The 17,265-nt window shown below is 47.7% G+C and overlaps 2 protein-coding genes and 1 pseudogene across 2 annotated transcripts; 1 reads left to right on the top strand and 2 right to left on the bottom strand.

Moving 5' to 3' along the window:
- Positions 1–2,305: 2,305 nt before the first annotated feature.
- LOC123186067 (FCS-Like Zinc finger 2-like) lies at positions 2,306–3,204 on the bottom strand. The gene has a single exon (XM_044597859.1). It carries the CDS (start codon positions 3,101–3,103, stop codon positions 2,810–2,812), a length of 294 nt encoding a protein of 97 aa, XP_044453794.1. The 5' UTR covers positions 3,104–3,204; the 3' UTR covers positions 2,306–2,809.
- A 3,159-nt stretch (positions 3,205–6,363) lies between these two features.
- Positions 6,364–7,095, top strand: LOC123191882 (pectinesterase/pectinesterase inhibitor PPE8B-like; annotated as a pseudogene).
- Positions 7,096–14,478: 7,383 nt separating this feature from the next.
- Positions 14,479–15,410, bottom strand: LOC123190393 (FCS-Like Zinc finger 2). The gene has a single exon (XM_044603020.1). The coding sequence runs from the start codon at positions 15,229–15,231 to the stop codon at positions 14,935–14,937; it is 297 nt and encodes a 98-aa protein (XP_044458955.1). The 5' UTR covers positions 15,232–15,410; the 3' UTR covers positions 14,479–14,934.
- Between the last annotated feature and the right edge of the window lie 1,855 nt (positions 15,411–17,265).

The following is a 17,265-nucleotide window of genomic DNA, read 5'->3' as shown; positions in this document are numbered from 1 at the left end:
CACTTTTTTGGTTATGGCAAGGGAAGTATACAAGGTTGTATACCGTGTAGTATCAATAGGATACAAAACACGATGAGCACACACCTGACCTCTGCACGACTAGAATAACCACAACTAGCATTAACGGAACATAGAAAGTACTACACCGGTAAAAATAAAGTTATGCATGGCTGATGGAATGCTTTGACGTGCAAAGAAAAGAGCAATGATGATCCACATCGAGCAATTACAGCTAACGGAACTACTTGTGTGATGTGTTGCTTTGGCTCTAGGGTAGATAGAGATCATTTGTTCTTTCAATTTAATTTTAGTATTAGAGCCTGGAACTACTTGCAAGTGGATTTGCAGTCAGAAGATGATATGAGGAGTATTGCTAGTTAGGCTAGGAAGGATTTCGATAACAAAAGTGCCCTTCTGGTCCCAGGCGCAAATGCACTTGCACTTGTTCGAACAGTAAATTCTGAAAAATGGCAAAAATATCACAAAAAATTGTAGACAAACATTCTTGAGTGTTCTTCCTATGTATAAATTTTCTTGAAGAGATCACATTCACAGAATTTTCAGTAGAAAAACAAAACAAGCAGCCCAAAATGCTTAAAAACACCTTTTCATGCTACTGTTTTTTTTCTGTTATGTGCACATGGAATGTTATTTCTTCGCGAAAATTTGAGTGGGAGTAGAACATTCCTAGATGTGTGTTGTAAAAAGAACCAGATTTTTTAAATTTATATTAGTATTGTTTAGCAATTTACTGTTCATCCGAAACTGCATATGCTCCAGGCAGCAAATATATGTCCTTAAAAAACCTTTCTTTCCTGAAGTGGTTTTCCTATCTTGCTGGAATATCTGGATCGCTAGGAATGCAAAAATCTTCAGAAAAAAGAGGCCCGCTTTCTATAAGTGGAAGAGGGGATTTGTGCATGACACAACCTTGCTGGCGCATAGAATTAAGTCTAGGTTCAGGGATGATTTGTTGAAATGGGTTTCTCACCTTCCACCTTAAAGCGTCAGTTGCACTGTAGTTCTTGCTCTTATTCCTTTTTCTGATATAAAGTTGTATACTATGTACCGTTTCATGCTCTACATTAAATAAAGTTGCAAGGCTGTGAGCCTGTGAGGTTTTTGCCCTATGGTTCATAGTCACAAAAATAAATGCTGACCAGCAAAGACGATGTAAGTGCATACAATGCAAACTGAAATCGTCCGAACACCAAGCAGACAGTCCAACCACCGAGAGTCAACTTCGGAGACAAGAGCATCCGTCGACACTTGTCCACATTTCGCATATGAATTGTCGAGAGAGCTGACCACTAAAATCACTAATTGGGAAAGCTTACGCAATCTCGTGCCTACATCGCAAATGTACGCCGGTGGTAAATCTCTAAGTGTGCCATGTTGTATGTTCATTACTTTTCCAGCATGGAAATTTGGCTCGAGTGGGTGGTGTCTAAACCCAAACGTTCCACTGAGTTGATATTAGAGTGATACAGATAATATGATTTAGTTGAATAGGCGACGACAAGCTTCATCATTTCCTTTCACTTGTTATGCCTCAAAGTGCATTAACTCAACTGCGAGTAGATCAGGGTTAGACTTCATCGGCTCATATCTAACTTTTAGGAACCTCGTTGGCGGGCAACCATTTTTGTAATTTTCATTGGAGGAAGCGAGTCGGTCCAGTTTATGAGGAAAATAACAATCTAACCTTAAAACTTAACAAAATTTGTTTGTTTTAGTAAACTTGAGCAAAAACCACCCACACACTCTCACTAATGGGTGAGGAAGGGGGGACTGACAACACAGGACGGATGGAGCAGCAAGATCCAATGTGAATCGGTTCTAGGCCTTGTCGACCCATCAAGAAAGACAGATCGCCATGAAAATGTTTGACGTTTAGCCTAGGCATGACAAGATCGTTCTCAATCTTAAAATTGAAATTGTGATTAATTATTGCTCCCAAATTGGGTAAGTTTGACATATATTCCAAAGGAAGAAAAATCACAGTGGTAGAAATTTTCGGGAAATATCCTTGAGATATAGTAAAACTGGAAGGTTCACCCATGTGGGAAGCTCAAGGTAGAAGCACCAAACCGGCCAATTCACTTACACACAATCACTTCCCCCATTCACAAATATAAGATGTTTTGAATATTTTCATATATAGGCTACACACGGAATGAAATGAGTAAACGAACAGACTAAAATTATATGGATAAAATCCCGGCCGAAATCATATTGGCATATCACTAGCAACATTAGAGACGCTATAAATCCAAAAAGCATAACAACAATTAGAGGCAAGATAATTTGTAGGTCGATTGCCATGTTGTTTTTACAGTGACAGTGCTGTTGCACAGTGTCCCTAACATGTGGTACCCAAAACCAAACAGCATTCAATCATTAAGCGAAACAAAACAAGAGGGCGCTGAAGAGCGACCCGAATAGAAGTTAAAACAAAATGTGAATCATGTTTGATTGCTTTCTTCAGATCCATGGCCTTTTCTATTCCGGTTCGAACCAAATCAAATTCATGGGCACAGCGCAGACCGGCCGAGAACAAGTACAGATTTCCCACCATCCGCGCAGCTTAATCAGCTTGCGCTGGAAAGATATGGGAGGCTACAGACACCTATGCTTGGTGCCGCCTGATGATGCTGCCTTGCCTTGCCTCCGTAGCTAGTGGCTAGGCTAGAGCACCAGCCGGAGAGACGGAGACATCGATGGTTCTTCAGAATACAGATGTTGTTTCTTCAGAATTCCGATCTTGTCGATTCAAACAACACTTTCCTCGCCCACGCGCTCCGGCCAGTTAGCTTGCGACGGACACCTTCTTCCTGGAGTGCCGCTGCCCACGGTGGGATTCCGTCTCCGCCGAGAACCTCTGCAGCCTCCGGGCGGCCTGCCTGGCGCAGACGGCGTCGAGGTGCATCTCCTCGTGGCGGCACTCCTCGCTACAGTAGGGTGTGTCCCCTCTGTACATGAAGACGTCGCTGTCGCGCGCCAGCGGCTTGGCGCAGAGCGCACACGCGTCCATCGCCGGCATGCCGGGCTCGCCGAGCTGCTCGGCGTCGAAGAAGAAGGAGCAGGCCGCTGATGCCGCCATGGTACGTGTGTGCAGGTGGCTTTCGAGCAAAAATGCTTCTTTTGGTGCTGCGGGAGAGGGAAGAATTGAGGGGAGCGAGCGAGTTGGGTGGAGAAAAGAGTGGGAGGCTCAGGTATATATGGTGCGTCGGGCAAATATCTTATCGCGCGTCGGACGGCCGTCCCGGGAGGAAAACGACGGGCAATCATCGTGCTATTTCCGGGCGAGGTCGACCAGGAGACATCGCTCTTGAAGGTCACTGTTGATGCAAGTTGTGCTATTTTCTTCCTGCAAAACATAAAAATTGTGCTATTTTCTGAAGAGTGGAAATGTAGCTGTACTTGAAAACTCTCAAAAATGCTACAATTAGCAAGCTATAGAAAAGTTAGTAAATTCTAGGAGTGTTTTGTAATGTGACAGCTTGTCATTCTATAGCCGATTTGTGAACTGTCAGCTTCTACTAGACTGGCACCTTATCATACCAAAACATGATACATGCCCCGCCTTTTAGTATTCGCGTCTATAAGCATTGCAGTAGACTCCGTCGTGCATCTAGTCGGAAACTTGGGCACCAATATATTCCGGCTGTACTTGTGTGAGTAATAAGATGAAGATTAGGTAGTGTATACGCTTAGTGCTGATAATTAGCGCGCCAGGCTTTTTGCCAACATACGAGACAGGTGCCCCACATGGTTAGCCCGCGCCAATAATAGACATAAATGCCTATCGTGCAGTGTACTGTGTGTTATTTTGTTTATACTATCAGACAGGAGATGAAGAAAAGAAAATAAGAAAAAAACAAAATCTCAAGGTCCCCTCTTTAAGTTAGTGTCATCAACTCATCATACGGGAGGGAATGTTGAGGGAGGCGTGTGAGCGTGCATGCACGCCACAGCAGCAACTTGTGGAGAGTGGACTGGCGCACACACTTGCAGATACTGTATACGCTCATGCCCGTGCGCCGCTGAAGCGCGTGCACCAGCTTGCGGCAGCTGCAAGCGATGCGTGCAGCCATTTGCAGTCTTAAAAACTTCAGGCTGGAGGATGCTGCCAGCCAGTTGCAGTTGCGGTTGAGCGTTGAAAGGATCAACTCAAGGATTCCGTTGGCACTCACCTCGCAGTCCACCGTTGTTTTCTGCCGGCGAGGCAGGCAGGCAGGCTTCGTCCCGGGGTGCAGCTTTTCTCGAGATCTGCGCGCAGTTTGTTTTTACAGCTTCCTTCCTCGAGTAGTAATCATCGGAGTACGCGAACATCGGGAGACGGTCGACATCTTTCTCTTTCTCCGGGAGAAGAGTGAAAATATTGGAGTACAAATCACTGGCACGCACGGCGATCTCTTGGAAGTATACGCGGTCGACTGCTGATGGAGAGCCGGACACAGCCAACCTCGGCTGCGGAGTGTGGAGTACGAGCAACGTATTGGAGGCTTCCGAAGAAAAGAGAGGACGTGCACGATATCTCTTGCTGCGTACTCGGTGAGTCACGCACGGGCTACTTGATGGTGAGTGGTGACGCGGCACATCATTGCTCGTCGTATGCCGACACCAACGAGTGCGCCAAGCAGCCATGGTGCATCATCTCCTGGTGGCTCTGACTCAGCGATGGGTGGCGAGAGAGACGTACACAAAAGAAAAAGAACATACGGACGCACGCGCTCAGCCAATCTGACGTGTGAATTTGTGATATTTTTCTTCCCTCGGCCGTTCAGGGTCTGTTTGGTTCCAATAAGTCAGGTGATTTAAAACCAGTGATTTATAAGTCATGCCTGTTTGGTTGTCACCTGACTTATAAGTCACCCGACCACACCTTTTCATTTTGTTTTTTTATATAAAGATGATGTGACCCACGCAAAAAGGGGTGACTTATAAGTTTTAAGTTGGGGTGGAGCAACTTATGACTTATAAGTTGGGGTAATTTATAAGTTCGGTCTGTTTGGCAAAATAAATCACTTTTTTATTTTTTGACTTATAAGTTGATGACTTATTTGAAATCAAACAGACCCTCAGCTTGCTCGACCCACGCAGTGCAAGACTTGCTTCGATTAGCTTTCCACAAGTGATTGGTAGTGACGTACGAACTTGCTTTTACCAAAGGTATAGTTGTTGTTAACTCGTGAGTAATATGAAAACATGAAGGACAGGGTCAGAATGCTTTCCTTTAGAGCATGAGCACAATCAAATTCAAGCACAAACATGGAACAGTAAATTTCAATTTGTTAGCAAAAAGTTGAGTTGTTCTTACTGACGGTGCCAGGACTCGCTTGTTGCGATGTCAATTCTCCACCGTGATTCAAACATGCGACAATTAATCGCCAAAATTTAAAAGGAATCAAGATTCTTCTGCAACACGTCACAGCTTTGTGCGTAGCACCGCCACTCGCAACAAAGTTTACAAGATTTAAATTCAATAGTATGAAGGGACACCAATGAGGCTAGACATCCATTTATGTAGACTGGCTAAATGCCAGTGCGTTGTCAGGGTATATAAAAAGTATACAGACACACAAACGTTTATTATACTCCTCCCGTTTCTAAATATTTGTCTCGTTAGAGATGTCAAATGGACTACCACATATGTATTGTATATAGACATATTTTTTAGAGTAGATTCATTCATTTTGTTCCGTCTGTAGTTACTTGTTGAAATCTCTAGAAATATAAATATTTAAGAACGGAGGGAGTAGTTCAGGAATATGTCTTGAACATGACAATATGATTTCAGTTCAGAAGATTTACCTTCACTCTAGCATCTTGTTTCCTTGTTGGACTGTATGACACTTCCAAAAACAACAAGGTTAGCTACAAATTTTTCTGATACGATGGTTGCAACGTCCTAGTGCAAAATACTTAAACTATAGGCACGGAGCACCTAAGGGCATCTCCAACGGCAATCCGTAAATTTTCTCCTGCATCCGTCCGCGGATATAGATGCAGGAGACCGCCATCCAACCTTAGTCGCATACATTTTGACAACTACTTGAACCAATTGGACGAAATTGATCAAACCAGATGAATTTTCATATAAGCGCGGCCGGTTTCATTGAAACTGGAATAATTTGTACATAAAACCAGACGATATTTCGTCCGGTGAAACTTATGACCTTAAAACAAAACCCTGGAGTACAAAATAGATGATTTCAATAACAAAAAATCAACATGGACAGGGGGCATATGCCCCCCCCCCTTTTCTAGATCTATTTGTACCTCAATCGCACTAGGGCCTCCATAATGCTAGGGCCGGCCCTGTCAACATTGTAACCCAGTCATTTCATATTCATAGGTATGATTAAACACCTGACCGGCCTGACGTATGCATGCATTGCAGCGGTGGTTGGTCCGGGGTTCATCACGCGAGACTTGACGTTCGAGAACACGGCAGGGCCGGAGAGAGACCAGGCGGTGGCGCCACGGAGCGACTCGGACCTCTCCGTCTTCTACCACTGCGCCTTCGAGGGCCACCATGACACGTTGTACCAGCACACGCTCCGCCAGTTCTATTACGACTGTCGCGTCACCGGCACCGCCCGCTTCATCTTCGAAGATGCCATGGCCGTTTTCCAGATCTGCCTCCTCCTGGTCCTCGACCCGCTCTCGGGCCAGAAGAACACCGTCAGGGCCCAGAGATGTGTCAACGGCTCCTTCAACAATGGCTTCTCCTTTCAGTTTTGCAACGTCTTCGTGCAGGACGACCTCCTACGCGCGCAGGCCAACCAGACCGACAAGGCCACCGCCACGCATACTTTCCTGGGCCGGCCATGGAAGACGTACTCGTAGGTGGTGTTCATGTAGATGGAGTCCTACATCGCCGCCGTGGTGCAGCCCGAGGGGCGGCTCGCGTGGGACAAAAACCAAACCACGATCAGCACGCTCTGCTTCAAGGAGTACATGAACACGAGCAACAGCGCCGACGTCTACGGCAGGATGAGGTGGACGGGCTACCACGTGAATATGAGACAGGCCGAGGCCAACAACTTCACCGTGGTACAGCTCATCGGCATGAATGCGGGCAGGTGACGACGAGCGAGAGCGCGCACGGGAAGGGGGAGGGCTTTTTCCGGGGGTCAGAAGCGGGCTTGGGAGCGGTCCGGATTCCCGCAAACCTCCCTCATTTTTGTCTCCGATTTCCGGGAGAAATCGTGTCCGGACCGCTTGGCGGACAGATATAGGTCGGCGTTGGATGGTTTTTCCGATCCAAACTGTTGGGAGAGGTTTGCGGGTCCGGGTGGAGATGCCCTAATAACATTAGGCAGCTTTGCTTAAACTAGTGTATACACGTAATGCTGATAATCAGCGCTCCAGGCTTTTTGCCAATACACGAGACAGGTGCCCCACATGGCTAATAATAGACAGAAATGCCCATCAAACACGAGACGAAGAAAAGGAAAGAAAAGAATAACAAAACGTAAAAAACTAGAGGTCACCTTATAAGTTAGTGTCATAAGAGCATCTACAACCGGATATGTCAAATATGACTCTCAAACGCCTCCGAACGCACCTAGGCGCTTGCGGGCAATGACCAGACATGTCTCAAATTTTAGTAGTTGCACCCGGACATCTCATAACAAATTCTTAAATCCATACAAGGACATGCAAACGAACTAAACCTACATACTACATCGATCACCTAACTACTCATTGTCGGAGATATTGACGATCTCTGTGTCCGGCACCAGCAGTATGGGCGGCAGCTGCAGCTCCGGCTCCTCCCGTGCCTCCGACTGCTCCGCTCCAGCCTCCTCCGCCTCTATCTCTGCGTTGAGTTTGGCGAAGAGCGCGTCGGACGCCATTTGCTCCTGCCGGAGGAACACCCGGTTGGCCTCCACATAGGCGTCATCTTGGATGGACTCCAGGATGGCCTGCTGCTCCGCCATCTCCCCTGACTAGGCGACGGCGAACTCCGCCTCCACCTGCTCCATGTTGAAGCCTGGTAACTCCTGCTCCAGCTGCTCCGCCTCCTCCACCTCCATCTGAGCCAGCTCCTCTTCCTCCTCTTCCCCCGGCTGCTCCTCCTCCTCATTCGGCTCCAGCGAGTCCGGAGGCAGCCCGGTAGGGATGACGGTGGCGCGTGCAGCTTGTCTCGCTTGGATCTCCTCCTGGATCTCGTACCGACGCTCTGGCGTGAGCATTGCGTAGTAGGTGATCTTGCTCCTGACCATGGTGGAGCGCCGGAGCATGGACAGAGCACCGGAGCGGGAGAGGGAGGAGGTGGATGGGTTCAGACTAGCAGCGCTGAGAGGGGGGGGTGGATGTGCTTCGGTTGCGGGACGCCAGTCGGGTTAAATAGGCGGACTCGGTCTCAGGCGGTGAGCCGGAGCGGCGCCACACGACGACGAAGGAGGCGTCCATCGGACCATCGGGTTTCCGAGCAAGTCCACATGAGACCCCTTCGTCTGTCCTACATGACGGACGCGACCGAATGTGCGCGGGCGCCCGTATATCTGCCTTATATTTAGACTAGATATGAGGGGTACTGGTCAATCCGGGCGTTTGCGGCCCGTTTAAGGGGTCATCTGAATCGAAAAATCATGTGACTGGTGAGTGACTGGCGGCCCGCCCAGCTATAGATGCTTTCACATGGGAGGCAATCTTTTTTTTAACAGCCACACGAGAGGCAATCTTAGGGTGTGTTTGGTAGCATGTATGAACCTAGCCTAGTTGTTCTCATCTCATACATGCTGAGTGTAGACATGCTGAGTCCATGTAGTTGCTGTTGTTTGACCGTGATGTATGCGCTGAGACATGCCGAACTGAGATTTTGTTTGGCAGCCTGCATGTGTTTAGACATACTGAACAATTTCGAATTCTGAATATTTTTTTTGAATGATGAACAAAATCGAAAATATGTCAACACAAATTTAAACATATTTTGAAAATTTAAATAAAATTTGATATTCTAAACTTTTTTGTAAAATTAAAATAAATTTCGAAATTCTGTTTTTATTTGACCATATCTGAAATTACGAGCTTTTTTGAAAATTTAAACAAATTTTTAAATTTTGAAAAAAAAATAAAATTCTATTTTTTCAAAATTCAAACAAATTTTGATTTCCTTTTGAAATTCCGAACATTTATGATTTTTTTAGAAAAAATTAATTTCAAATATTTATTGAAAATTCAAACAAATTTTCAAATTATGTTTTTTTAATTTAAAAAATTTTGAAATCCAATTTTTTTTCATTTTTCTGAAATTCTAAAGTTTTTCGAAAATTTAAACAAATTTTGAAATTCTGATTCTTTTTGAAAAAATAAACATATTTGGACGTGGTCTGGTCGGTGGGAACGAGTGTCAGGGTCAGCATAGCTGCCTCCATGCACCCTGTGTGGGGTGCATGAGATCAACATGGCTGAGGCCACTTTTATGCATCAGATGAGCATAGCTCAGGTGAGCCCATATACCCTACCAAACAAGCAAAAATGGGTCGGATTAAGAACTTTTGCCCTCATGCATCCTTCATGCATCCTAGCAAACACACCCTTAGATGTGGTGCCGATCCGTGCGAGTGTGCATGCAGCCATATACGCACAGCAGCGACTTGTAAAGAGTGGACTCGCGCACACACTTGCAGATCTTGTCCAGGCTCTCGGCCCGTGCCCCACTCAAGCGCGTGCACCAGCTTGCGGCCGCTGGAAGCAATGCGTGCAGCCATTTGCAGTCTTAAAAACTTCAGGCTGGAGGATGCTGGTAGTCTGGTAGATAAAAAACAAGAGATGCTGCCAGCCAGTTGCAGTTGCGGTTGCCGTTGAGCGTTGAAGGGATCAACTCCAGATTTCATTGGCACTCACCTCGTAGTCCACCGGTCTTTCTTGCCGGTGAGCTTTTCTCAAGATCTGCGTGCAATTTCTTTTTACAGCTTCCTCGAGTAGTAACACTGACGCATCGGACGTAATCATCGGAGCATCGGGACAAGGTCGACGACATCTTTCTGTTCCTCCAGGAGAAGAGTGAAAATTGCGGGCACGCACGCACGGCGATCTCTTGGAATTATTCGCGGTCGACCGCTGATCGAGTACGAGCAACGTATTGGAGGCTTCCGAAGAAAAAGAGAGGACGTGCACGATATCTCTTGCTGCATAGTACTCAGTGAGTCACGGGCTACTTGGTGGTGACGGGGCACATCATTGCTCGTACTACTAGTATGTCGACACCAACGAGTGCGCCAGGCTTTTTTTTTCGAAAAGAAGGTTATTCCCGGTCTCTACATTATAATAATGTATGCGGTCATTTTATTAATAAACAAACAGTTTAACAAAGTCTTTAAATCTCAAAAAGTAAAAGGGCTCATAAAGAGCTAAAAATATGAGGACGGGATAGCCACAACCGGCGGAATAAAAAGAGATAGAAAACTAAACACATATCCTATTACATGACCGTCATCCAAACCGGTTGAAGATAGCCCGCGGTACTGTCTTTTAACGGATAGACCGAGTAACCATATGCTCCCTGAAATCCGTCAAAGTGAGTAGCGATCACATATGGATCAATGTACTGGCCCGAAAAATAACATGTAAGAAATGAATATGTGTTATTCTGTTAAAAATTAAATCGTTCCTGCAGTTTCATATAGCCCATAATAAAGCACATACTCCTACGCGGATATGTTTCGTTATTTCGATCTCAACTTTATTTAGCCACGTTCCAAATAATGTGTGCGCCGGTCCTTGCTCTACTCAGCGATGAGTGGGGACAGAGAAGTACAGAAAAAATAGCGTACGGCCAGCCAGTCTGACGTGTGAATGTGTGATATTTTTCTCCGATCTGGCGTCTAGCTTGCTCGGCTCACGCATTGAACACCTTGCTTCGATCACCCTCTCCAGTGATTGCTGGCGACGTACGAATTTGTTTTTAGCATATGTATATAGTTGTTGTTAACTTGCGAGTAATATGAAACCAGGAAGGACAGGGTAAGAATGCTTTCCTTTAGAGCATGAGCACAGTCAAATTCAAGCCTAAACATGAAGGGGCAAATTTCATTTTGTTGCCGTAAAGTTGAGTCATTGTTATGACGGTTCGAGGACTCACTTGTTGCGATGTCAATTCTCCACCGTGATTCAAACATGCAGCAATTAATCTCCAAAAACAAAAAAAGAATCAAGATTCTTCTGCAATGCGTCACAGCTTTGTGCGTAGCACCGCCACTCGCAACAAAGTTTACAAGATTTATATTTAGTAGTATGAAGGGACACCAATGAGGCTAGACCTCCATTTATGTAGATGTGTAAAGGGGAATATAGGTGTTGTGCACCATGTTGGCTGTACATTACTTTTCGGACATGGTGAACTTGGCTCGACTAGGTGCTGTTTAATTCCAAACTTTGCCTTCCTCATCAGCTGAGTTGACATTACAGTGACAACGAAAAAGCATGATGGTTTTCAGTTGGGGAAGTCATCAGTGGAAAGAGAGTGATGTATGGTTTAGCATAAAAGGCTTCATCATGCCCTCCCACTCCGGCTCGAAAGTGCACTAATTCAACTATGAGTAAGTAAGGATTGGATTCCATCCGCTCAATCATCCTTTTACCAAACTTGTCATGAGGCAACTGCGGTTTTTATTAAAAGAAGAAAGATGATCTACTTTAGATGGAATACTAAACCTTATATTAATTTCATGAAACTCGAGCTAAAACCACCAATGTCCCACACTACCTCGCCAAACTATATCTAGGGCGCCAACTGACAACACAAACACACTAAAAAAGAGCGCAATAATCGTTAAACGGTGAAGCCAAAGCCAATGGGAAGTGGTTCTGCGCACTGTCGATACATAAGAAAGACAAATCGTCACACCCTCTAGCGATGCAACGAAGTTAAGATTGTACCGTGCTTACCGTGTAGACTATGCATGAAGATCAGCATCATCCTTAATTTTATAATATAAAGAATGTGAAAAGGCCAAAGGCCTTATATTAAGTAGCACACGACTTTACAAAAACACCTTTAAAGAAATTGAAAAACACATTCAAGTTATTGGTGCCTCTGTGCTTGTCCAACATGTTCCTTGTGTTTGTTTGTTATAGTGTTGGAACCCTAATTATCGGCACTAAGACGTCCCGTTACTTTAGTAGCCGAAGTCTTTTTCCTCTCGCATACATCAGCGACACGCCATGGGCAAAGCTTGTTGCCAAATCTAGGCCCCCGTCTGAGCGGGGCAAACTTTTGAAATCAAGGAGCCTATAGAAGCAACGATCGGGAATCATCAATGTAGACTAGAAAATGCCATTGGCCACAATTCGCAAAGGCAAATCGCCGCCCTGGGAAAGAAAACATCAAACATGGACTATAGAGCGCCCTTGATCCGGCAAGAGGGAGTTGCACGCCTCGACCCGGGCGAGGCTGGCGAACTATCATCAGTTGGAACTAGAGACGGAGGGCCAAAATACACGGTGACATTCTTTTTTTTTGGAACAAAGGCTCCAAAGGAGCCCGACTTTGAATTAACAAAGCCATAAACCGGCCAGGAGTACAAAAGCAGACCACGAACAAAGCAACGGCTAAAGGATACAAGGGAGAAAGAAGAACAGCGTACTAAGCTACACCTACAACCAGCGAACGGAAAAGAACAACTAATTGAGGTTAAGCCCTCTACACAAAGGCCCTGAAACGACTATGAAGAAGCCACGAGGATCTGGAGCCGCCAAAATCGGCCGGGCACATGGCTGAAACCGAAACTGGAGATGACACAACACATGCCTTCTCTAACACCGAAGGGGATCCCTTTCCCTCGCCTAGGCTCGAAGGCGCCGCACCGTCAAAGTGTAGAGACGCTCACCCGAGAGCTAGAGCATAGGTTGGTCTCAAGACCGGGCCAGCAATGGGGCCAACCACATCATGCCGGAGCACACACACGCAAGCCGCAACGCAGGCGCCGAAGGAGACCGATCGAAGAGGGTAAGCCGCCGGGAGAGTCGCCGAAAGGAATAAGCTATCGAGCCACATGGCAAAGATTAGGAACAAGGAACTCAAGAACCAGCCGAATCGGCACCTGCGGCGTTGCTGCTGCCGAGAAGGGAACCCGATCCCATTCCGCCCATACTCGAGGGCGCCGACCCGCCAGGACATCGCAAACACCACCGCAGAGCACTTGTGGCTGGATCTGAGACCTGCACAGAAGGGACGCCACGGAATCCATAGACGCCAGGCACCCACCTACAACTGCTACACGCCCCCAAAGCACCAAACCTCCCCAGACGGCGCCTCCAAGGAGGGCACGACGCACCAAGCGTCGCCGCCGCCCATCCCAGGCCGGGATTTGAGCTTTCGCCCGGGAGGCATGGCTGGGGTGTGGAGGAGAGCCCACGGCTACGACTCCAACGAGTAGAACGACGCAAAAGGGCGCTGCCGCCGCCGCGTTGGAAATAGCAACAAGGGTTTCCCCCGGGCTCGTCCAGCACTACCTGCTCGGGGATCACCCTACCGGCACCAGATCCGGCGACCAGAGGCTCGGAATCAGGCGAATCCAGCGAGGAGAGCAGAGAGGGGGAAAAACCTGACCTTTTGATCTGGAGCAGAGGAGGAGGAACCTCGCCGCGTCGCGACCACTACCCGCCGGGACCTCGCTGCCCGAGCAGCCAAGGGGGCCGGCCATCACCTCCCGCGCGCGCCGCCAGCGAAAGGACAGCACCGCCTCACCGACCGGGCCGCCGCCCAGGTTTCCAAGGTCCAATGCCACAACGGGCGAAGCGACGAAGCCCCGCCGCCACCGTCATCGGCAGTCGCCCAGGCGACGCCCGACGACTCCCTCGGGTGACGGCAGGGGGGGTGGGGGGGCGGCGCCTAGGGAAACCCTAGGAGCCCTCGGGTCGCCCTGGGGAGGACGACGCGAGGGGGGAGGCTCAGATACGGTGACATTCTTCACTCCGCGCGATAGCGTCAGTGATACAAACAAATCTGCAGAAAAAAGGCGAGACTCGAAGAACCAGAGCTAGGGACTCATAATCCACCACACATTCCGACGAGGACGAGGAGGGAGACGTTATTCCACGTCGAGAACGACACTATCGTATCGCCACTGCCGATCAAAGACAAACTTAAATTTATTCCTAACCCCACCAAAGCCTTGAAGTCGCAGCCCCCTCCCATCGTGGGAACGACTGAGGTGGAACGACAGAGGAAGAAGAGGGGGCACGTGCCTAGTGTGGGAGTCACTGAAGATGGGTCGTCGTGTGCTCCTTTGATACTTTGAGCAACTATTGCACCTTATTGGGGTAAGTTGGCATCTCTCTCGATAGAAAAAGAAACATCACAATGGTACAATTTGTTGGGAATGGTCAGTAATATCGTAAGATTCCTCAATCACCCATGTGGGAAGCCAAAGGCAGAAGCATCAAACTGGTCATCACGCTTACACATAATAAAAAATCTCAAAAGATTTAGAGCGAAATCATAAAATTCAGGGCTCATTCAGGAAACATGATAATTTATATCCTAGTTTTGTATCAATTCCATTTTAACAGTGCAGTGCTGTTGCAGAGTGTCCCTAGCATGTCGTACCAAAAACCAAACAGGATCCAATCATTCAGGGAAACGAAATAAGAGACGGCGCACACGGGTGGCCCACACTGAAGTTGAACAAATTGTGAATCATGTTTGATTGCCTCCTTCAGATCCATGGCCTTTTCTATTTTCTTTCCAACAAAATCAAATCAACGGCACAGCACAGATCAACCAAGAATCTTCAGGCACCCGGCCAGCTTAATTAGCTTGCCATGGACACATACGGGAAGCTGCAGGCACCTGCCACCTGATGCTGCCGTGCCCTGCACTGCCTTCCAAAACAACAACGATGGTTCTTCAGAATACAGATGTTGTTTTCTTCAGAATACAGATATTGTAGATCCAAACAAAACTTTCCGCGGCTAGCTGGCGATGGACACCTTCCTGGACGGCCGCTGCCCACGGTGGGACTGGGACTCCGTCTCCGGCGAGAAGCGCTGCAGCCTCCGCGCGGCCTGCCTGGCGGAGACGGCGTCGAGGTGCATCTGCTCGTGGCGGCACTCCTCGCTGCAGAAGGGCGTGTCCCCTCGGTACATGAAGACGTCGCTGTCGCGCGCCAGCCGCTTGGCGCAGAGCGCGCACGCGTCCAGCGCGTGCTTGCCGGGCTCGCCGGCCGGCTCGGCGTCGAAGAAGAAGGCGCAGGCCACCGATGCCGCCATGGTATTGCTACGTGGCTCTGCTAGCAAGCTCGAGCTTGAGCTTCAGAGCTAGAGCTCACAGGTTGCGTTCGCTGCTGCTCTTGGCGGGAGGAAGGAAAGTGGGTGAGTTTGGTGCAGCGGTGCGATGCGGGAGGGTGGGTATATATGGGGGAAATGGAGGAAGGGGAGGCCATTATTGGTGCACTGGAGCTGGCGGCCTGGGAAACCATGGTCCGGTGCGCGGTCTGGGTCTGTCTAACCATGGACGATGGGAGTAGTTCATTCCAGCATGCTTGGGTGTACTGCGGTGGTTGGCTCGATGGCTAAGGTGGGCCACGCAGTCGGCTCCACCGCGACGAGAACGACAACGGGAGGAGTTATGAGGGACGTGGGTGTGTTCTTTATTTATAAAACGAAGAGGACATATGAGTCTCTATAAAATGTCCATGTCCACGTATAGAAAACCAGACGATTGATCAGGACTGGAAATGCTGTGAAAGACTACATATGAATGTACACATATTTTAAAGTATGGATTCACTCATTTTGTTTTGTATGGAGTAGTTTGCACGAAGCCTCCGAAAAGACTTATTATTTTGGAACTAAGGGAGTAGCAAAAGAAGGAGCAGGGGTAAGTATGGGCGTCAATAATTTACGCACAAGCATCCGCTGTGCCACTTGTCGGGAACGAGGGCATCAAATCTGCCTATGGATTTCTTAAAAAATAAAATCCACCTTTGGATTAAACCAATGCAAACGTCTTAGTGCTGGTAACTAGGGTTCCAGCACTGCATAATGGAGGCGCACATGGTCAGGATGCTATAATGACGAGAGATGTCACAAAACAAGCTTGGCGGTGTACTATCATTCGTGTCCTTTTTCAGAAGAAGAAAAATAAGCACAGAAGAAAACCAGAAAATATGTGGGTGCACTTTTTCACCGGTCGGTGCTCCGTACACAGGAGGGACGTGCCGTGCATGCGCGCCACGGCGCCAGGCCGCACCCTGGTACCACCAGCCGAGACAGCGGGAGCTTGGCACGCGTACACGTCTTGTCTGCGCAATCAAACGAATCATCATCAGCCTGTCACGCAGCAGCGCCCACATGCAATAGTACAAGCCATGCATCCGGCCGCTGGAGATTTGGCACGCTCAAAACTTTGGGGAGAGGGGTGCGGCTCCGCTCACGGGATGCGCGTTGTTTAACCGGGACCGGGAGGCTGCCAGATGGTCTCACAATCGGGGCTGCCGTGCACGCTTCGGTCCAAGGGGGATGCACCTTGCAGGCTGCAATTACAGTCGCACGCGCCTCAAGATTCCACTGGTGGTAGGAGTGTGCGAATATACTAGGGGAAAATGGCATCAGGCGGGCAGGCTTCGCTCGAGGGAGCAGCTTTGTCGAGATCTGGAGATACTTTGTTTAGCAGTGAAGCATTTGCAGGTAACCTTGGAGTCTGCAAGTAATCTTGCTTCAGACTTAGCCATAATGGATAGTAACATAGAGTAGTAACATGCGTACGTTATTAGTCTATTCTATTATCTTTACAATGGGGAGTAACATATGTGTGATAACATGCAATACTTCATTTATTACACTATAGACTCATCTTGCCTTGATATATGTGATGTTACTTATACTATTAGTAACTAGTTATGTTACTGCTTTCCTCTCTTTCTTCATTCATTACTTGCCACATCATTTATTTTATCTAGAAATGTGTGATGTTACTACATACTATACGTTACTCACGGACGGTGGCTGGTTTACTAGAATGGTCCTACGCCTGCCTGCAGAATTTGTAAGAATTGTTCTTTTCCGTAATGACTTCAGAAGCAGCAAGGAGACGCTCTCTTCCCGCTGCCTTTTGTTCTCACCACTAACACGCTCCATCACATCCTCCTCAAGGCCACAACGCAAGAAAGTTGCGCCTGATTGGTGGTAGAACCCCTGCTACCCGTGCCTCCTTTTTATGTGGATGATGTGACGATTTTTGTACTCCCAATCAATAATGACAATCAGTTTCTGGCTTCCACCATGCAATCCTTTGGCGAGGTC

The sequence above is a fragment of the Triticum aestivum genome, chromosome 2A (genome assembly GCF_018294505.1).
Source record: "Triticum aestivum cultivar Chinese Spring chromosome 2A, IWGSC CS RefSeq v2.1, whole genome shotgun sequence".
Classification (NCBI taxonomy): Eukaryota; Viridiplantae; Streptophyta; class Magnoliopsida; order Poales; family Poaceae; genus Triticum; species Triticum aestivum.
The sequence above is the reverse complement of the archived record's forward strand: the minus strand, read 5'-3'. Positions and strand labels throughout refer to the sequence as shown.